General features: G+C 38.6%; 1 protein-coding gene across 4 annotated transcripts in view; it reads right to left on the minus strand.

Annotated features, from left to right (window-relative positions):
- The window catches only part of LOC127422412 (ubiquitin carboxyl-terminal hydrolase 32-like), a 93,893-nt gene that overhangs the window by 67,968 nt on the left and 2,960 nt on the right, over positions 1–22,965 (minus strand). For all 4 annotated transcript variants that reach the window (XM_051665919.1, XM_051665917.1, XM_051665918.1 and 1 more), the window contains exon 2: positions 2,647–2,774. In XM_051665919.1, the coding sequence (XP_051521879.1) occupies positions 2,647–2,774 (128 nt within the window). The remainder of the gene's footprint in view (positions 1–2,646; positions 2,775–22,965) is intronic.

Below are 22,965 nucleotides of genomic sequence, written 5' to 3' on the forward strand. Positions count from 1 at the left end.
CAACAGAGTTGAATAACAGAAAATGAACACAGCACAACTAAATTCAAATTATGTACAAAATATGGTAATTGCAAATGAATTATGACAGGATTTATTTGCTTCTTTTTATGGAGTTTTTTTACAGACATGCAAAAAAGTCTGCACTGTCATTTACAATTGACAACTCTGTGCAAAATACATCAAAAACTCCTTTTAGACCCCGGTCACAACTGTGTAGAGTAGATTACCTGCAGGGTTCCAGCAATGTCTCCAACTTCTGCATTGGCTAGTGCACTATAAAACGGAGATGCTGTGACAGAACCTAGGAGACAGCAGCAAGGTTTCCGTTTGCCGGTAATCAGTACCGCCGCTCCCTATTTGCATATTACGCAGTCTGTGTAGGGCACCAACTCCCTAAAGGGGCACCAGAAACTCCACCGGCTGCCCTTACTTGCACGTTATATGTTATTCAAGGACCTGGTAGCAGTCGCAGGAACACAGACGATCACCTCGTGCTCGCACTTTCACTTTGCGCTCGCACCGCACTGATAAAATGCTTGCCGCTGGTCTCAGCATAATGTCTCCCACCATCTGTTTTCCCGACGGCAATGTATGTGACATTAGCGGCATTTGCGCGAACTGACTCGCTTTTCATGAACTACGGTTTATTCAAAGGGTCATATTACGCATTAACGGTGTTAAAAACATTTGTGTCGTTAAACGAATTTGTGTTAACTTTGACAGCACTAATATATACTACTTTACAGCACGTGTGATTAGAATTAAAGATTTATTTTGTTGTTTTTGGTCAACAACTGACTGTAAAGAACTGAACGGATATTAAATGAGACATTATTCAATGACAAATGGATTGCGTGGCTTTCGTCTTTGGACACACATTACACGGAATGAGTAAAACCACTGAGGAACGCTGCTCTGAGTTTGCTCTTATTTAGATGATCTACTTCCTCTTTATTGAAATGCTTGACATGATATGAGAGCACAAATGGAAGATATGTACAGACATAGAGAATAAAGTTATTATTTATGTTGTGTAATTAATTATCAGTGATTTAAAACAAGGTACAGTAGCATAAAAAGCAGAACCACCAAACTATCGAGAGATGTTTTTCTAAAAAATCAGATAGATATTTTATCAGCACACAAAATTTGTATCGGTGCGTCCCTTTTAGAAATACAACTGTGAAAAGTGAGAGGTGAAAATGTGACATCAGGAAAAAAAAAAAAAACTCAACTGTGCTCCATTTCTGAAATGGCCTGTTAACCAGCACTGTGTGCTAAGTGACATTAGAAACAGTGGTGAGAATATATGGAGTGCTTAGAGAGATGTTTGAAGGATCGATCCTTTATCGGGTCCACTTGATAAAAGCATCATAAGCTGCTTGGCAAGAGAAAGGATCGCTCTTATAACAAGGCTGTGGGAAAAGAGCTAAAAATACAACCACAATCTACGCAATCGCTCTCTTCTGTTTTTCTTGGATGAGTGATATTTTCATTCTGCTGAAAGAACTTCTTTGGATTGCAGCCACGACTGAAAGTTCATAACAATACCTGACAAAAGATTTATGACTTTAGAGTGAAGCCCTGTAAAAAGCCTCCATCATTTTTAAGGACTTCTTTTAATGGATACTAAAATGTCAAGGATACGTGGTCCCCTTGTTTCCAATGAATTACACACTGCTCTTTATAAACCGATCCAATACAGTGGTCTGGCATTATACATTGCTCCTCGAAACAATAAAACTGACCTTGAGCCACACGGAAACAAGCCAAAAATAAGTAGCCAAGCTGGCTTGCGAATACTAGTTCCTATGACAACAAGTGAAATTGGAAGTGGACCAGGCAGGTTTCTGGTGGAATAGAGAATCATTTTGTGATTAATTTCCCAAAGATCTGTTTTATAGAAAGATCACAGAGAACTGACTATAAAAATACCATAGGCAGATGCTGTTACAGATGAGGTCAGTTCATGGGGAAGTCTCTAAATGTCAGATGTAAGGATGTGTACAAATGTGTGAGCCTGTTTTACCATAAACCCCCACCCATTAAGTTAGTGCTACTCCGGGTTACAAATGGAAAACCACTTGACTGTGGGTATGTAGGACATCGACAAACCACAACAGAACTACCAGTACACAGGAACAGGGAAACAGCCTAGTCAAATGGCAGCCACATAAAACACCTTTTCAGCAACAGTGTACAACTACTTTCCCATCTTCAATTTTATACATGTGGGACACATTGTTCTCCCTCTTGACCATTTCAAGTGATTGCAATTGAATTTCAGCATCTCCATGTGGCATGAACACAACAAAATATCAAATGTAAATTGAATTCTTCTAAGATACAGTAAATAGTCTGTTAAATGAATATGGTAGAAATTAAAAATGATTTAAAATGAACGTAACTGGTAAAAATAAATGTTTTTTAACCACAAGAGACAAACCACAAAAAATGTCTCTGGACTACTTGTAGCATGTCAGAAATAAACCAGAGTGATTTCCTTTGGGAAACAGACCAATGAATCAGCCACACAGAAATATGGACACACAGCACTGAAAGAACTAGTGAGATGCTGGACACATGCAATTGTCAGAGAGAGCTCGTGATGCTAAAGGTACTTGGATGATGCTTAGGTGGGCTCACCTCTGCAACCTTTGGAGGAACTCCATCACCCAGTACTTCCCTGTAGAAGCATTGCTGGGTCATATAGACGGAAAGGCCACTGGTCCTCTTGAAGGCATCTCGCAGACGTTTGAGCTCCACATCCGTGACTGTGAACATAGGACAGAGTTATCAAAAAGCTGTACAGGATATGAGGAGGTTTTTAATAAAACAGAGATTATGACACCTGAATGTCTAAAGGCCTGTTTACAGACCAAGTCTGATGCAACTCAATGATATCAAAGTCTAAAATATTTATATTGCAAACAAGTTCACACCATATCTGTTCATGCTTAGTTAGATGTTGAATTTTCCTCATTCTCCCAAAGATGTTTGGACACCACAGAGAACAATAAAAAAAAAAAAATCTAAAAAAAAAAAAAAAAGAAAATATCTTACTTATAAGGCCACATCCACAATAAATATACTATATATACTTCATACGAAATCGAAGAACCAATGGGTGTGACATCATTTAGAACCAAATCTGGCCAAAAAGATGTTTTTTTTGTGTTTGTTTCGGTTGTTCGTACCAGCTCGACTGGGCGAACTTTTAGGAAAACTTCTAACTGGCTGCTAAACACCTTCTTACTGCCATTGGTCCACATCATCGGTAGGTGTGACCTGGAACGCCACCTACCTTGACGCTGACAGCTCATTCTGTTTATGTTGTTCAGAGAGTCAAAATCAGTCAACAAGAACACACCAGCGTGTAGCGTTAATAGCGACCTGGTGCAAATTGACTTACATCTGTACGATCGTTCAGGTGGAGACATTTTCCAAGACCATGTCATGCAATTTTTTGTTTTGATTAATTAGTCTACAAAAGGAATCAAATCTACTCAAATACTCTCAAGTGCCCATTGACTCATCTGCCCAAAGTACGATATGCCTCTCTTATCATCATTCTTTCGTCTTTATTCTGAACATTAACACTCGTTTATACACTCATCTTTGCAATAGTATCATTGTCATCATAAATTGCAATAAGAGAGTGTAATCGGTGCATATTATGGCCACGTATAGCGTGATAGCGCATTAGTCATCAATTTAAAATGTAAACAAGACAAATAATTATATTTTTTTACTGCATATATATATATTACTTTAAATCAAAATTGAGTGGTTAAAACAGCTACTTTTACTAATCTCATGTGAATTATACTCATAGAAAGAGGCATAAAATCATTGATAACACATTTTAATGTCACATTAGTTTAGGTTTTACATGTAGCATCCTCATATTTAAATGAACTTATAAATGCCTCACAAAGTGGTGTGGCGGGTGTCTCGATGTTCGCAAACAGTATGCTGTTGCTCGGCTGTTTAGAGCTTCTTTTTACCTCTGAACGAAGAATGAATAAGAACTTCTACGGAAGTATATTGAGGCCTTAAGGAGCTGTTCAGACCGAACACATCCTTGCACTTAAAAAAAGTACAAGGATGTGTTTCCCAGCACAATGCATTTAACAAAGCGCAGGTGTCTTGAGACGCAATTTTTGGTTGATGTTCTTGTTTACCTGACAAGGTGTCAAAAAACGGTGCTCCTGCGTGACACACTGAAAAAACAGCCAGATGCAGTGCAACTGTCAAAGAAGTCATGTTTACATGAAAAACTATGGGAAAAGAGTGCAGATGGATATAAAAACGTGTTTGGTGTGAACTGTGAATTAAAAAAAAATGATTTAGCTACGTTTACGGAAATAGAAAACTGAGTTTACAAACAACAACGGATTAGTGTGGACGTGGCCTAAATCCTAGCCTCTGAGTTTTTACAAATATTAGTCATTAATAGGGATGTCCTGATACCATTTTTTGGAAAACGAGTATGAGTACCTATTCTTCCTTTTCAGTACTGGCGATACCTGTTTTTTTGTGTTCCATATTTAACAGTTTATTTAACCATTTTATCATCAAAATTGTGTCTAAATAAATGAATTCATTAAAACTTTAACCAAATGAAAATGAACAATTCATTTTCAGCATAATATTGTATTATTGTTATTAAATGAAGTGCTTTTAAACAGAGCCACACAGCATAATCCAAAACACAACATTGAAGTTATTTTTGTCAAATAAAGTGCTGCACAACAAAGCATCAAAGATGCGAGATATTGCTTAAATATAATTATTTTTTATTTACTATTATTATTATTATTATTAGCAGAAGTAGAACAGTGAATATTACATAACTATAAAGTAGTGACATATTTCTGTCGCATTTTTCCATTTAAATGGACCTTTTATTTTGTCCGAAGCTTTTATTTTGGAGTGACATTCTGTGTGTTTTTGATGGAACTTCTCACCTTCAGAAAAGCCGGCTTCACACATGAAATGTGCAGGCTTCACTTTGAAGTGTGCAGCACATGCAAACTATATATTTATCTCATTCAATAGCAGCCTTTGCGGATTAATAATAACACTAGGACATAATGTGATTTGAATTTGTATGCTGAATGTTTTCACAATAACATTTATATGCCAGATGGTATCAGTTTTTGGTAACAGAGCATTTTTACTAGTACGAGTACAATGAGCGCAGCATCGGGACTTCACTTATAATTAATTTAAAGTGGAGGGAGAAATGGATCAGGATAAGATGCAGGCCAGATACAAAACTGTGTTTCCAGGCTTTTAATTGTTGTCCACTGTGCAATGGCTCTGACCAGTTCAAAATGAAGGAGTTCATAGCAAAGCCAGAAATTTGTATTTGGTATGATTAGGCCTTAGGCAAGCAAAACGTAGCTCTACTGCTGAGCAAACTTCTTAAAAGTCAAAGTCTTTGCCATTTTTGCACATTTCTCTTATCTAGCTCAGAACATGGCGAGTTATGATGGCAGAAAGGATCTACAGCCAGTGCTCCATCACACACACTTATCATTTTAAAAATCACCACCTTCCTGCAGTCTGTATTTAACCCAGACCCTTACGGGAGGCCACTGATGCTTCTCTCCATGCATAGCCTTGTACTGTCAAGCACAATACATCACAGATCTGCTCATAAACCACTGCACTGTTCTATCTGACCCATCCATAACAGGGTCAGGGCCAAGAGCAGAGACCCCCAGTTACACCACAAAGACATGCTGCTCTCTGCAAATGGAATATTTTCAGAAACATTTTTCTGAGAGAACAGAACTGACTTTGAAATACCACTCCAGAAACTCAGATGTCCAAGTAGACATAAGAATGCTTTGATTTGTGGCACATTTTCAATAAAAGATTGAGAAGATGGAGTGGCACAAATGCCACTCGAGTGTAGGTTTAGCAATTTATTGAAGCAGGTGGGGTGCTTTGGGGTCAGAACCATTTCAGCACACATGCAGTTGGTGTTTTCCTGACCTTTGTTTTTGTCTTTTTTTTTTTTTTTCTCAAACAGGAGTGTGAGCGAGCACTGGTTATGAATATGACTGTACTGGTATTAGGCTCCACCTGGCCTGTCCTAAATTTAGCACAGATGTCAAACAAAAGGAAGAGATGCAACTAGAACAATGGTACTCGATCTTAGCTAGTTGAAAAACCAAGATGACCAATTTCTTTAGTATGTAAGCACCACATTTTAAAACACCTCCTAAATGCACACTGAATGCTGGGTGCTCCATGGTGTTGCTTTAAACTAGTCTTTTTCAAATCCTGTAATTAAAGGAATAGTTAACACAAAAATGTATATTCTGTAAATTAATTTAAATTCACTAACATTCATTTAGTAGTCACCCTCACGTCGTTCCAAACTTGTAAGACTTTATTGTTTCCATAGAACATATATATTTTTTTAAGTTCAGTATAATGCAAGTTTAATTTTGCTATATAATAAAAGTGAATAAGGACTGGGGCTGTCAAGGGCATGACAAAACAAAAAAAACAAAAAAAAAAGCACCATAAAAATTGCACTTGCACTATATTCCAAGTCTTCTGAAGTCATACGACATCTCTATGTTGGGAACAGACTGAAATATAAGTTGCTGCACATTCACACGCAACTCAACAAGCGTCCAATCCAACGAGCTGCTTATGTTTGGTGAAGCACTGATATTCATGCACTGATTAAGGAATTACAGTCCGATAGTTACTGTAAAGTAGGGACGTACATGAGTAATTGAGTAATTGTTCTGCACCAGTTACTTGAGTATTAAAACACTACTTGAATATCGCAAATTCATTTTCCTTTCTGCATTTGCCTGCTGTGAGCAGCGCAGAATGACATGGTTTTCCCTCTGAATCTCTCACCAAGTCATGTGTCATCGTGTTGGGTGAGAGAAGACATCATGGTGTCTGTGTTTTTGACAGCAAAGTGTGGCAATACTTGTAATATTTTGAATCTTATTTAATTCTATTGTATTTTTATTTGGTTCTTGTTGGAGTCATGCAAAGAGGGGTGTTTGTTTCCAAGTTTTCTGGAGTCAACTCCGAATGTTGGAGTCGATGGAATGGACTCTCCGACTCCATTTATTTTTTAATCAGGATAGTGTCAAAATTCAGGGCCATCACCAGGGGTGGCCATTAGTGGGCAGTGCCTTACCAAGTGACATATTTTAACCCTCCAAAATTGCTTGTCAGGCATGAGCGGAAAATCTATGGAATTGTAAAATTCCTTCTTAATTTTCACTCTTGTCAATCCACTGCTTACTGCATCTAATTGCTGCTCTGTGATAAATTTGAAGTTTTTTCTGTAACTGCTGGTCAGTTTCTCCTAAACAAATCCAAACCCTTACTGTTAGTGGGACGGGAGAAGCTCTTGATGGATTCCATGCAGATGGAAAAACATATCACGCATATATTCTTGCTCGATTCACTTCAATAATCATCAATAGCTGGGCTCCAGACTAAATAAATGACTTAGGAGCCATTGGCTCCTAAACTGAAACATTAAGGAGCCAAATGGTTGTTTTTAGTCACCAAATCACAGAATTGCTCGATTTAGATTGCTGTTCAGAAACAAGATAGAAAGCAGAAGAAAAGGAAGACAGCTGATAAACCATTAATCAGACGTTTAATAACAGTAAATATAGCTGAAAATTTGCATTCCCTTTTGTCTCAAATGTTCACACCCCTTTCATAATTTATACAAATATAAGAGATAAAAGATGTTTTTTATTTAATACTGCTCTTCACAATCTACATTACAGATAATTACATAAAATATAGTATGCATATAGTAGTTTGTTGTCTTCTTGAGCGTCAATAAATGTTTACACCTTGTGTAATCGTTGTGAACAAGTCCCTCAATTGTCCTAAGTGTCAAAAGCTTGATCTCATATATACAGTTGTGCTCAAATGTTTGCATACCCTTGGAGAATTGGAAATATATGTACCATTTTTAAAGAAAACATGAGTGAGCAGGCAAAACACATTTATTTTATTTCTTATGGGATTCATATTCAACTGTAGGTTATAACAGAATGGCACAATCATAAAACAAAACATGACAACAATGAAAAAATTAAATGAACCCTGTTCAAAAGTCTGCATACCCTTAGTTCTTAATACTGTGTATTGCCCCCTTTAGCATCAATGACAGCGTGCAGTCTTTTGTAATAGTTGTCTATGAGGCCCCAAATTCTTGCAGGTGGTATAGCTGCCCATTCGTCTTGGCAAAATGCCTCCAGGTCATGCAAATTCTTTGATCGTCTTGCATGAACCGCACGTCTGAGATCTCCCCAGAGTGGCTCGATGATATTAAGGTCAGGAGACTGTGATGGCCACTCCAGAACCTTCACCTTTTTCTGCTGTAACCACTGGAGGGTCAACTTGGCCTTGTGCTTAGGGTCATTGTCATGCTGGAAAGTCCAAGAGCATCCCATGCGCAGCTTTCGTGCAGAAGAATGCAAATTATCTGCCAGTATTTTCTGATAACATGCTGCATTCCTCTTGCCATCAATTTTCACAAGATTCCCCGTGCCTTTAGAGCTCACACACCCCCAAAACATCAGTGAGCCACCACCATGCTTCACAGTGGGGATGGTATTCTTTTCACTATAGGCCTTGTAGACCCCTCTCCAAACATAGCGCTTATGGTTGTGACCATAAAGCTCTATTTTGGTCTCGTCACTCCAAATTACAGTGTGCCAAAAGCTGTGAGGTGTGTCAAGGTGTTGTCGGGCATATTGTAACCGGGCTTTTTTGTGGCATTGGCGCAGTAAAGGCTTCTTTCTGGCAACTTGACCATGCAGCTCATTTTTGTTCAAGTATCGTCGTATTGTGCTCCTTGAAACAACCACACCGTCTTTTTCCAGAGCAGCCTGTATTTCTCCTGGGTTTTTCTTTGTATCCCGAACAATTCTTCTGGTAGTTGTGGCTGAAATCTTTCTTGGTCTACCTGACCTTGGCTTTGTATCAAGAGATCCCCAAATTTTCAACTTCTTAATAAGTGATTGAACAGTACTGACTGGCATTTTCAAGGCTTTGGATATCTTTTTATATCCTTTTCCATCTTTATAAAGTTCCATTACCTTGTTATGCAGGTCTTTTGACAGATCTTTTCTGCTCCCCATGGCTCAGTATCTAGCCTGCACAGTGTATCCACGTGAGAGCTAACAAACTCATTGTCTATTTATACACAGACACTAATTTCAATTTAAAAAGCCACAGGTGTGGGAAATTAACCTTTAATTGCCATTTAAACCTGTGTGTGTCACCTTGTGTGTCTGTAACAAGGCCAAACATTCAAGGGTATGTAAACTTTTGATCAGGGCCATTTGGGTGATTTCTGTTATCATTATGATTTAAGCCAAACAACTATGTGATAATAAATGGCTTCATATGATCACTATCCTTAAATAAAAGTCATATTTATGACTTTATTTATTGCACAAAATAAGTGTAACATTAAGTGGAATATTTCCAATTTGTGCAAGTATAAATCTCAAATTGGGGGGGGGGGTGGGGGTTTGCATCTCTTATCTGGCAACTAGGGATGTGCGAGTCTAGTCAACTAGTCGACTAAACGGTTCTGATGCTGTTAGTCGACACTAGAATTACTAGTCGGTTAATATGTCCCCCCAATAAACTGATAATAATTTTTACACATTTACGTTTGGTTTTATATTTTTACAGCGGCTGCACTTAAATTACTGTCATATTAATGTTACATTTTAAACAGAATTAATAATACAAATATTATTTTTTTAAAAAGAGGATATCTGGAGCAGATACAGAGTTTAATTTCACTTCAGGCTGTGCGCGCTTCTTCCCTCTCACTCGCGGCACGTGCAGGAAATGTCTTCTTGCTAGACAAGCAAACTCAGCAAAGTAGTTATGAAATCACTTCGGTGGTGCGGGAATCGGCTTTCCATATGTTCGAAAGTCCCTAAGGATGTTTTCACATTTGAGTCTTCTTTACAGCTTGTACGTTATGTTTCCACTGTGCAGGCTTTTTCAAGTGCAGGATAGACGCCTCAGGTGAGTCAAGTCCCATCTTTCACCGGACCATGTCGACCTATTAATTTTACTCATCAAAAAATGTATGCTTTTGAGTAAGTAGCCAAGAAAATAACTGTTTTAGACAAGGTATGCAATTTTTTTAATCTGCTGATTAAGAAGGCTATTTTCAACGAGGTGCCGACTGCTTAACGTGTTAAACTATCTTTTATTCTGTGTACAAGTCATGTTTAGAATACATTAGGTTTATGGTAGGTTACATCACAAGCCTATTTTTCTATCCTATAGCTACTTTTTTTTTTTTTTTTTACATCGTAACTGTTATTTGTTGACGTTCTTTACCGAACAGCGGTCATATTAGATCAATGGTTAATGCACGACTGCACATCGTGAAATACGCGCAACTTTTCAGCGCATTTTTTTCCTCTCTCGTAGATTTGGTTTAGCCTACCTGTTAATTATTTTCAACAATGTCCTGACTGTTTTAATATGTTAAGTAACATTTACTTGGTGATTTCCGTTTAGAACAGGCTATTAGGGTTGTTCCATTGATCCTGCACTATTCATTCAATTGTTTTCTATAAATATGTCTGTTAAATATTCGCTAATGTTGATTCAGTGAATGCGTGTCATGTTCTATATTTAATGTTCAATGATCATAATTCAAGGCGAGCACGTCACAGATAAATGCCCCTTTTCAGTAGAATTTAGCATTGGATTTGGAATAGATTAAGTATTTTAAATGGGTTGCATAAAACATTTTTTTTTTTTTACTGTTTTTTGAAGGTTGGTTTCTCTTTAAACTAGTCGGTTATAAAACTTCCGTTTAAACGACAGTCAAATTAGTCATAGTGCACATCCCTACTGGCAACCCTGAGCATGTTAAATGCTTGTGGAGGCGGGTTAGGTCCCAATGCAAAATAACTCAAATATCCAATGAAAAAAAACGCTTTTAGGATAAATGAGTCAGATTAAACCATGTGGCGGGCCAGATTCGTCCCGCGGGTCATAAGTTGCCCATGTCTGGTATAAAGAGTGGTAAACCACATTTAAACTAATTTCATGAGCACTTGAGCTCAAAGATTGTGCTTCTGATAGGGAGTCGAAGTGGGCCTTTACAGTGCTCTGTGATAGAACAACTGTCTGACTCTGGATGTTGATGACTTAAAGGAATATTCCGGGTTCAATACAAGTTAAGCTCAATCGACAACATTTGTGGCATAATGTTGATTACCACAAAAATAAATTTCAACTCGTCCCTCTTCTTTAAAAGGAGGAAAAAAATCGAGGTTTCAGTGACACACTTACAATGGAAGTGAATGGGGCCAATTTTTGGAGGGTTTAAAAGGCAGAAATTTGAAGCTTATAATTTTATAAAAGCACTTACAATAATTCTTCTGTTAAAAGTATTATTTGAACTGTGAAGTTGTTTAAATCATCATTTTTATAGGGTTCATTTTAGGGTTTGTTGACATTACATTGTCATGGCAATGAAGTTGTTAAATTGGCTATATTATAACTTTACACAGAAAAGGTTAGTAAGTGATTTTATCACACTTAAATCATGTTAACCCACATACTGTTTACATCTTGTGGTTATACTTTTGAAACAGTGAGTATTTTAACGTTTATTGGCCCCATTCACTTTCATTATAATTGACTCACTAGAACCTAGATTTTTGCTTTTTTTAAAGAAAAGGAGGGGGCGAGTCAAAATGAATTTTTGTGGTAATCAACATTATGCAACAAATGCTGCTGATTAAGCTTAACTTGTACTGAACACAGAATATTCCTTTAATAAAGACCAATAAGGAGGACACAAGCAAATTTCAGAAAAATGCACCACACTTTTTCTGGTTCTTCCAATGAACCAAACATAAACTGGTTCTTCTAATGAGTCAATGGAAAGAAACATTGTTTACAATTAATATATGGCTGAACCCATTCACTGAATAGTCCTGTCACAGTCTTCATAATACCAGGAAGAAAGGGATATTTTGTGCAGAGAAGATATGAAGACAGGAAACAGACTGTGGATATTCATAGAAATGGCACAGTACAGACAATAAGAGACTCCCTGAGAAAACAGTTCAGAGCTCGCTACATCATAAAAATTCCTCACGACTAAAGGAAGGTTTTAGGTTTTCTTACAAAGGACGAGAAAAACCCTTGTAGACTAGGCCTGCAAAGAACAATTATTTGACTATTCAGTGATTATTGCAACGATTAATCATTAGCTCTTACCGATTATTCAGCTTGTGCGAAGTAATGGGGCGAATACTACCCTCTCTCACCTATCTGTTCACTTCAATCCATCTTTAACTCAGAAAAAAACAAACTCTTTCTTATTAATAAAGCTGCGTTTTGCCAGTTTTCTTCACGATAAAAATGCACAGTGACATATATTATGATTCAATAAGTTGCGAGCCATCACGTTATAATCTAGCTGCATTAAGTGCACCCGCTTGAGGGATGAACATCCCCGCAACAGATTGTGCTTCAGCCGGGTGCAGTTTCTTACAGTTTCTTTCATACTTTGCGATCTACATCACCTGAAGCTGCTTGGAAAGGTCAGAGTGCGTCTGGACTGTGAGCGGTGCAATTCTTCCTCTCCTCAGTCAGGCACAAACTGCAGTGCTGCTCTCACACGTCATCATTAGAGTTTAATGTGATCTTATGTTACGTTAAATGAGATCAAACGACAATGTTTTATTGTCGAGGTTGTTGATAACGTCGACTAATTGTTTCAGCCCTATTGTAGACTAAAATACACTTCATGTTGAGTGCGTGAGTCTCGTTTCCTTCAAGCGTTGAATAAAAATAGTCACAGTAACTGAAACTCTCTTCTTTAGTGACTAAATTCTCAAATCACAAACAAGGAAAAGATAATCCTCCAACTAATATGGGGTAACAGACTCAGAGGTGTTCGTATTAATGTGATAAAAAAGGAGGAAAAAAGGAAATGAGGAAATGCAAATATCTTCTTGCACTGGGGAATTCGTGACAGGTCTACACTTTGAAATGACACAGCAACAGACTGCAAGACTCCTAAAGCATTCACAGCCTTTTGATTTTCCTTCCCTCCTCCACTCAGAGAGCTAGATCCAATTCACTCACACATAAGAGTTAGTCTATGATGGAAGCCTGCAGCATACACTGTATCCTATACAGTAAAACTAATTTCAGTCCGCTACTACCCAGAAACATGACCTACTTTGAGTTCCCCGCAATGAAGGTCTGTAGGTGGAGGCAACCTTATATTCGAGGCAGAGGACTCTAAGGACCGACTGAGTGCAAATAAGATGACTGACCCTTACAAGTAAAGCAACATAAATAAACGTGTTCCAGAATACAAGATTTAATTATCTCTGTGGATTCATTGGCCTGTAACCTCATAGGACCCGATTTCAGTCATGCTTCAGTCATCAATTATCCCATGTTGTTTAAAACCCGTATGACTGTCTTTCTTCTGTGGAACACACAAGAAGAATGTTAACCTCAATCACCATTTACTTTTATTGTATGGAAAAAAGAAGCAATGAAAGTGAAAGGTGACCAAGACCATGCGGGTTCACACCTGCTATTAAGACCTGTTTTGGTAATCTGAAACAGGACGACAATAAAGACAGGTGCAAACAGTGTCCAAAACATTTTGAGATTTGTCAAAGGTGGTCAAATGTGGTAGAAATGAAAAAAGAACAATTACTTTTCAACATACCATTGCAATATTTTGTATTAAATGAAGAGCATCTTTACTGATCCCCACAGCACAATCCAAAACCCAAAATTTGAGTTTTTTGTTTTTTATTTTTTATTTTATTACTTTTATTGGTCAAATACAGTGCTGCACAGTAGAGCACCACAGTATAAATGAAAGCAGCGGTGAAGCTCTTGCTTGAGATTTTGCTTAAATCTAATGTAATTATTATTAATATATTATTATTATCATTACTACTACTACTACATTGAATATTACATTTTACTAAACAGAAGTAATATATTTCTGTTGCATTTTTTCAATTTCATCCATCTCTTTAAATGGAGCTTTTATTTTGCCGTTTTGGTGAAAAAACTGATGTTTTTGATGACTTCACTTCTCACCTCCAGAAAAGCAGTTCACATTATGGGCTAATGTGCTTATTAAACTGCTAAAGGCTATGATTGAATTATCTAAATGTATAGTCTGCATGTGCTAAGTACTTCACAGTGAATAAAGTGATCTGCTCTTTGTCATTTCTACACACACACACACAAACACACACACACACACACACACACACACACACACACACACACACACACACACACACACACACACAGAGTGCACGTGATGATAATAATGCGGTTAGTGTATAAGCAGCGGCATCTCACATTCACTTAATGTTGAAGTGCGCAGCTCATATAGGCTATTTGTTTAATTAAATCTCAGTCTTTTTTTAAAATCACACTAGGACATATGATTTTAATTTGATTAATTGTGCATTTATACATTAATTTCATCCCAAATGTCAAATTCCATGACATTACACTTTTTATAGTTAATTCAGTTTTTATGACTGGATTCCGCGATTCTGTCCGTGTTTTCCACAACGCGGAAATCACAGGGCCCTACTTGAAGTTTAAACACTTGCAAATGCATTCGAACAACAGCAAAGCACTGTCTACTTACCTGTCAATGAACTGCTGCATTAAAACAAGAGTTTAAACTTTCGCAGTTACTTGCAGCAAGACATGAATTTTTGTGGCAAGACAAAGCAATCAAAAGTTATAGCATTACAAAAATAATTTATCCAAGTGTCCAAAAAACTCTCCAAACAAATAAAACATAATATTTGTATATAAGAACTAATTACACATGCAAATACAACAATGACTGGTTATGTTCTCTCTCCAAAACATGCAGGTATGAGTATTGAGATCTCATTCAGTTCCAATCAATGTCATTTGAGCCATTACTGAGTCTGTGTCATGTACATCTCCTGGTGGCCATATATAATTAGAGTGAACAATCCTCTCTGCACATTAGTGGGATTTTTAATGGACGATGCCGATGCTGATATCCAGAGAGCAGGGTGGCCGATAAGCCAACACAATTTAATACAGTAAATGACATCAAATTGCTAAAAAAATAAATAAATAAATAAACTCTTATTTAGCACTATATTTACTAAATTTCACACAAAACTTTGTAAAAAGAGAATCTAAACAAAATAAATAAAAGAAAATTGCATTTTAAATGGTAAATAGCAGTTTCTTCTGATTTCTGTTTAGTCATCAAATATTAGTAATTTATTTGCACATGAAGAAATTGTTAATATATTAGGAAGAACGAAATACCAGTACACACAGTAGTCCAGCAACCATAGATGGCATGTCCACGTTACCAATTGCATTTACTCAAAAAATACATATTCAAACTAATTGTACATACAGTACATAATGAATAAGACATTTACTTATAGCACACGTGAAGCGCTTTTACCTTGAAGTTGCACCAGCGACACTCTTTAGCAGAGACGGACCACTTCTATTAAAATGAATGGGAAGATTAGAACGCCCAACTGCAGCCAACTTTCGACGGATGTAGATAGGAAGTCCCGCCTTACAGGTAAAAGAGCCAATCACCTTTTAGATACAGACATGGCCTGTCAATCAACACGAGAACGCGCATGCGCATTAGCTATAAAAACTGCGAAAACTTTGTTTTTTTAGCACAATCTGAGGTAATGAAGCACCATTTATAATACCAGCATTGTCAGATTTTACTGCCGATTTGAAAAATGTTCTTTGATCATAATCTTGACCAACCGTTTTGGAGATTTTGGTCTTTCACCATTCAAGTAGATAGGAGCTGCACTTCCATGACTGAAATAGCCTCCCGAGAGCGTTCCAAACATGGCCAATGAGTGGACTTGCTAGGAAGGCTTTGGTTGCACTCACGCGCTCGTGCGTATCCAGCGCCTCAATCTCCTGACAGTTTCAATGGTCTGGATCACCTGTTTGGATTGTCATCATGATTTGTGAATCAGAGGAACTTTTAATCCTGATACTGAAGTTTTGATTCTGTCTGACAGAATATGCACTTCAGAGGAAGATATTAGATGAGCGCTCGACGGGAAGAAAACGTTGGATTTTCGTGAGGTTTGTGAATTACATCTGTTTAAACAAGATATCTGCATATTTACAGATGGTATATAATAGAAGTTTTATTGATATTTGCCTTTTATTATTAAAAAAAGTTACAGGGAACTGTTGAGGAGAGACGGTTAAAATACATGCTTTAGGAGGAAGATAAATGAGCGCCCCACGGGATGCTGAAGTTGTGTGAGGTTGGGTTATTACATCGTTACCTTTAAATGAGATATGCGCATATTTGCAGACGGTATATGATAATAGTTTGAATGATATTTGCCTTTTTATCATTAGACAAGACAGTTAAAAGTTACAGGGAACTGTTGAGGAGAGAGAGGGAGAATGAAACAGGCGAGCACTTTAACATTATGAGCTCAAACGCTCTGATATGCGGATCGTTTAAATGACACTGTTGCACACCGGTCTATTATTGTAGTAACATGATAGCACGTAACAACAAAACAAACCGTGACTGGTCCTTTACATGACTCATTCGCTTCACATGCAAGAAGCCGATTCTCGGCGCCCTCAGGAAACAAATCGGCCGATGCCGATGATGAAAAAAGTCAGAATATCGGGCGATTTATCACCTCGGCAATTGGTTGACCACTACTACCCATATATGGATGACTTCTACCTCTGGTTGCAGCATTCTGAATTCTGATACGATTGGTTTAGCATTCCATTACACTGGAAAACGTACTACATAAGTCACCTGATTCAGGAAAGCTAACGTGTTTTTAGTCAGATAGCACAGTATGTGCTGTGTGTACACTGGGCTTTGTGTGGATTAGCTAATGAGCTATACATCTGATCACATTATGTGTGGGCTCGTTTTAAAGATAGTTGCCTCCACTAAGTAATGGTATGTGATATTTTATGTTCTGTTTATTTTTTGTGAAGTTATAAGTGAAAACGTTGTATGGCTGTATAGAATACTGGTTGTATTCTACTCTTTGAGAGCTTTCCAATGACATATGATACATGGCTTTTTGATCAGTTTGATATTTTTACAGATTACAATACATTGTACTGTGCAAAATTATTAATAAATTATCAGAACACTTCGGATTTGTCTGCAAATTTCAAAGCACTTGTTCCGTTTTGGTCATAATGCCAACATTCACTGTAAAGAGCAGCTTCTAAGCTTTAAAACAATACTTATTTTGTGTTCATCAAATCTGTAGTTATTAATATTTTGATAATTATTATTTTTCTTGGCGGGGGGTTGATAATTATTAAGATATGATTTCAAAATGGCTTCTATAGCACAATTATGCATTTAAGAATAGAACAAACCATCAATAAAACAAACAACAAAACACAGACATGAATGCCATGGCTTCTTAACACTATGTTATTGTGATTATGTGATGTCAGCAACCTTGGCTATTGGGCAGAATGGCACAAAAAGCTGCAATACACAGTGTGGTGCAGCTGGAACAATTAGGGTAATTCTACCTCTGCTAGCCAGCTAACTCCCTCTCCCCACCAACGCGCGCACACACACACACACACACACACACACACACACACACACACACACACACACACTCACGCTTGTGTATGCACGTGCACATGTCAAGACACACACTGCTGTTGCTGAGAGGAAAAGAATGAAATCACACAATCTTGACTCTTCAACACACTCACGACTTACAAAACGCACTCATTAGGTTGTAAATCATTATGTCAGCAATGAATGATGTCAGCAAGATAAAGAGGCAAAACCAGCTAAACATTTAAATTCCTCTTTGGTTGTTATCCACAATATTCTCAGCGAGTCCACTGTATTCCGCAAGGTGGGCGAATTTCCGGTTGGCTAGCAGAAGTGCGATTGGTTGGCGTTTTGTCTAGCCAGTCACTGCTTGCTTGCGTCATGTGGTTAAATGTAATTTTAAGATGTCTTATAAATTTTCCAGACAATGTGTGCAGTTAATGGATATCCTAATAATCAAGCGAAACTAAAGTTTTGTCTAAAACAGCAATGTTATGATCAGAAACCACTCGCAAAGCACAGCGCTCCTGTCCCAGATGCTGCTTCTTCCATCGGCTGTCTACAGAAGGAATGACTTACGAACATCTGTTTGAAAAAGTTTGTAATAATTTGTTTGTGTACTCTTTTCACTTTATTGGCATGAAGTCAACAGCGGGGATTACTTATATTATCCACCATTACGGTCCGGCTACGATAGACATCCAGAAACAAAGCGCAATGAATTACATATAAACGATAGCATTGTTGTGCTAACAGGTGTGTGTACATGTGCATAACGTTCATTAGAAATTTTGAGAGTTTGTTTATTTCTATTTAGCATCTTTTTTTTTGTGTGTGAATGCTTCACATGTTTTGAAATGGCATTATTACTGATTATAAAAAGGAACCGTGTTTTTCCTGAACTGTCTGTGAATAGTGACAATGTTTTCAACTGTTTTCATGCTGTGATGCTAAATGGATAATTCTACAGTGAAAGACCATAATTATTAGATGAGACATGTACAGTAGTGAGATGTTTTATCATGTTTTAAATTAACTGTGTTCTGATATTCCACCGCCCTGCATTTTTCCTGCCTGCAATTCACTTTCTTTTGAGTGTCTTTGCAGAGTGTGCATGTCTTCCCTTAAGGGATAAAGGTGATTTAGAAAACAGTGTGGACATTAATTCAGTATCAATTACATTTATTTGTACAGTGCTTTTAATAATACATACTATATACATCAAGATGGTGCCGCAGATGGCTGCCTCGGTGTGGAGCTCTCCAGTTATTTTTGTTTGTATGTCCTGTGTTTAGTAATTTCTTTCCAATTATTTTTACCAGGGATGAACTGCTGAACATACCAGACAATCTTTTTACCGTTTTTTTTTTACTATTCTGACGTTTTGCTGGACATTTTATTTGGAGGCGCAACTGTGTTGTTTAAATGCGCTATGAGACGGAAGCGAGCCTGACCAGCGCGGCTTTCGAACAGTGTTGCGGAGTATTCATCTAGCGAATCTCCACTCTCTTCCTAGCAAAATGGACGAACTACATCTCCTCACCCGTACAAACAAGGACTTTTCAAACTCTGCTGCCTTGTGCTTCACAGAAACCTGGCTGAGTGAAGCCATTCCGGACAGCGCATTACATCTGCCGGGCTTCCAGCTGTTCAGAGCGTATCGCAATGGGAAGTTAACGGGGAAAACAAGAGACAGTGGAACATTCTTTTACATCAATGAATGTTGGTGTACAGATGTAACAACGTTAAAGAAGATGTGCTGTCCTAATTTGGAAGCGCTCTTCATCAACTGTAAGCCTTTCTACTCGCCGCGGGAGTTTACCTCGTTTATTCTGGTGTTTATATTCCTCCACATGCGTGCATGAATGCAGCGCTGCAACAGCTGGCTGATCAGATCACAGACATGGAACAATAATACCTGGACTCAGTTATTATTATTCTGGGAGATTTTAATAAAGCTAACCTCACCCGTGAACTGCCAAAATACAGACAGCACATTACATGCCCCACCAGAGACAGGAATACATTGGATCATTGCTACACAACAATAAAGGATGCATATTGCTCTGTCCCTAGAGAAGTTTTGGGACTCTCTGATCAATGTCTGGTTCATCTTCTTCCAACCTACAGACAGAAACTAAAATCAGCTAAACCTGTAGTAAAGACTGTAAAAAGATGGACCAATGAAGCAGAGCTGGAACTACAAGCCTGCATTGACTGCACTGATTGGAGTGTATTTGAGGCTGCAGACACCAATCTGGATGAGCTTACAGATACTGTGACATCATATATCAGTTTCTGTGAGAATTTGTTCATTCCTACTAGGACTAATTTAACATACAGCAATGATAAACCATGGTTTACAGCAGAATTCAGGCAGCTTCGTCAGGGCAAAGAGGATGCTTACAGAAGTGGGGATAAAATCTTGTACAATCAGGCCAGGAACACACTGAATAAGGAAATCAGAGTGGCTAAAAGAAGCTATTCTGATAAGCTGAAAAACATATTTTCAGCTAATGAACCTGCATCAATGTGGAGCAGCCTGAAAGACATTACTAACTAGCAATGAGAAGTTCCCTGATTTTTCAAACGCTCCACTATCATTCCTGTCCCAAAGAAACCCAAAATCACAGGATTCAATGACTACAGACCCATCGCTCTGACATCAGTGGTCATGAGGTCATTTGAGAGACTGGTGTTGGCCCACCTGAAGGACATCGCTGGACCCTTTCTAGATCCCCTTCAATTTGCCTATCGAGCAAACAGGTCTGTGGATGATGCAGTCAACATGGCATTGCATCATATCCTGCAACATCTGGACAGACCAGGGACATATGCAAGGAACCTTATTGTGGATTTCAGTTTGGCTTTCAACACCATCATCCCAGGTATTCTCCAGACTAAATTACACCAACTCTCTGTTCCCACATCTATCTGTCATTGGATCACCAGCTTTCTGACAGACAGGCAGCAGCTATTGAGACTGGGGGAATTCACTTCCAGCACCTGTACGATCAGCACAGGTGCCCCCCAGGGATGTGTGCTTCTCCCTCTACACCAATGACTGCACTGCCAAGGACCCCATTTGCAGAAGACACTACTGTCATCGGCCTCATCCATGATGACGATGAGTCTGTATACAGAAGGGAGATTGAATGGCTGGCTCACTGGTGCAGTCAAAACAACCTGGAGCTGAACACGCTCAAAACAGTGGAGATGATAGTGGACTTTAGGATGAACACCCCAACACTGACCTCTATCACCATTCTAAACAGCACTGTGGCAGCAGTGGAGTCATTCAGGTTCCTGGGCACTACCATCTCACAGGACCTGAAGTGGGAGACACACACTGACTCCATTGTAAAAAAGGCCCAGCAGAGGTTGTACTTCCTTCGCCAGCTGAGGAAGTTCAACCTGCCACAGGCGCTGCTGATACAGTTCAACTCAGCAGTCACTGAGTCTGTCCTTTGCACTTCAATAACTGTCTGGTTTGGTTCAGCTATGAAATCGGACATCAGAAGACTACAAAGGACAGTTCGGACTGCTGAGAGGATTATTGGTTACCCCCTGCCCTCCCTTCATGAACAGTACACTTCCAGAGTGAGGAAAAGGGCTGGAAAAACACTCTGGACCCCACTCACCCAGCCCACTTCCTTTTTGAACTGTTGCCTTCTGGACAGCGCTACAGAGCACTGAGCACCAGAACCGTCAGGAACAGGAACAGTTTTTTCCTTCAGGCTATCCATCTCATGAACAGTTCAAACTGCCCCATTGAGCAATAATTATGTGCAATACACAGCTTAGTCTATTTATATTCATCCAACATATCCTACCTCTTCTGCCATACATTCCCTTGCATCTGTATATAACAGATTTGTATTTGTACATACGTGTGTGTGTGTGTGTGTGTGTGTGTATATATATATATATATATATATATATACACACATACACACAGTTGTGCTCAAAAGTTTGCATACCCTGGCAGAAATTGTGAAATGTTGACATTGATTTTGAAAATATGACTGATCATGCAAAAACATTTAAGGATAGTGATCATATGAAGCCATTTATCATCACATAGTTGTTTCGCTCCTTTTTAAATCATAATGATAACAGAAATCACCCAAATGGCCCTGAACAAAAGTTTACATACCCTTGAATGTTTGGCCTTGTTACAGACACACAAGGTGACACACACAGGTTTAAATGGCAATTAAAGGTTAATTTCCCACACCTGTGGCTTTTTAAATTGCAATTAGTGCCTGTGTATAAACAGTCAATGGGTTTGTTAGCTCTCATGTGGATGCACAAAGCAGGCTAGATACTGAGCCATGGGGAGCAGAAAAGAAATGTCAAAAGACCTGCGTAACAAGGTAATGGAACTTTATAAAGATGGAAAAGGATATAAAAAGATATCCAAAGCCTTGAAAATGCCAGTCAGTACTGTTCAATCACTTATTAAGAAGTGGAAAATTCAGGGATCTCTTGATACAAAGCCAAGGTCAGGTAGACCAAGAAAGATTTCAGCCACAACTACCAGAAGAATTGTTCGGGATACAAAGAAAAACCCAGGAGAAATACAGGCTGCTCTGGAAAAAGACGGTGTGGTTGTTTCAAGGAGCACAATACGACGATACTTGAACAAAAATTAGCTGCATGGTCGAGTTGCCAGAAAGAAGCCTTTACTGCGCCAATGCCACAAAAAAGCCCGGTTACAATTTGCCCAACAACACCTTGACACGCCTCACAGCTTCTGGCACACTGTAATTTGGAGTGACGAGACCAAAATAGAGCTTTATGGTCACAACCATAAGCGCTATGTTTGGAGAGGGGTCAACAAGTCCTATAGTGAAAATACCACCATCCCTACTGTGAAGCATGGTGGTGCCTCACTGATGTTTTGGGGGGGGGGGGGGGGGGGGGTGAGCTCTAAAGGCATGGGGAATCTTGTGAAAATTGATGGCAAGAGGAATGCAGCATGTTATCAGAAAATACTGGCAGACAATTTGCATTCTTCTGCACAAAAGCTGCGCATGGGATGCTCTTGGACTTTCCAGCACGACAATGACCCTAAGCATAAGGCCAAGTTGACCCTCCAGTGGTTACAGCAGAAAAAGGTGAAGGTTCTGGAGTGGCCATCACAGTCTCCTGACCTTAATATCATCGAGCCACTCTGGGGAGATCTCAAACGTGCGGTTCATGCAAGACGACCAAAGACCTGCATGACCTGGAGACATTTTGCCAAGACGAATGGGCAGCTATACCACCTGCAAGAATTTGGGGCCTCATAG

Source organism: Myxocyprinus asiaticus, chromosome 31 (genome assembly GCF_019703515.2).
Source record: "Myxocyprinus asiaticus isolate MX2 ecotype Aquarium Trade chromosome 31, UBuf_Myxa_2, whole genome shotgun sequence".
Classification (NCBI taxonomy): domain Eukaryota; kingdom Metazoa; phylum Chordata; class Actinopteri; order Cypriniformes; family Catostomidae; genus Myxocyprinus; species Myxocyprinus asiaticus.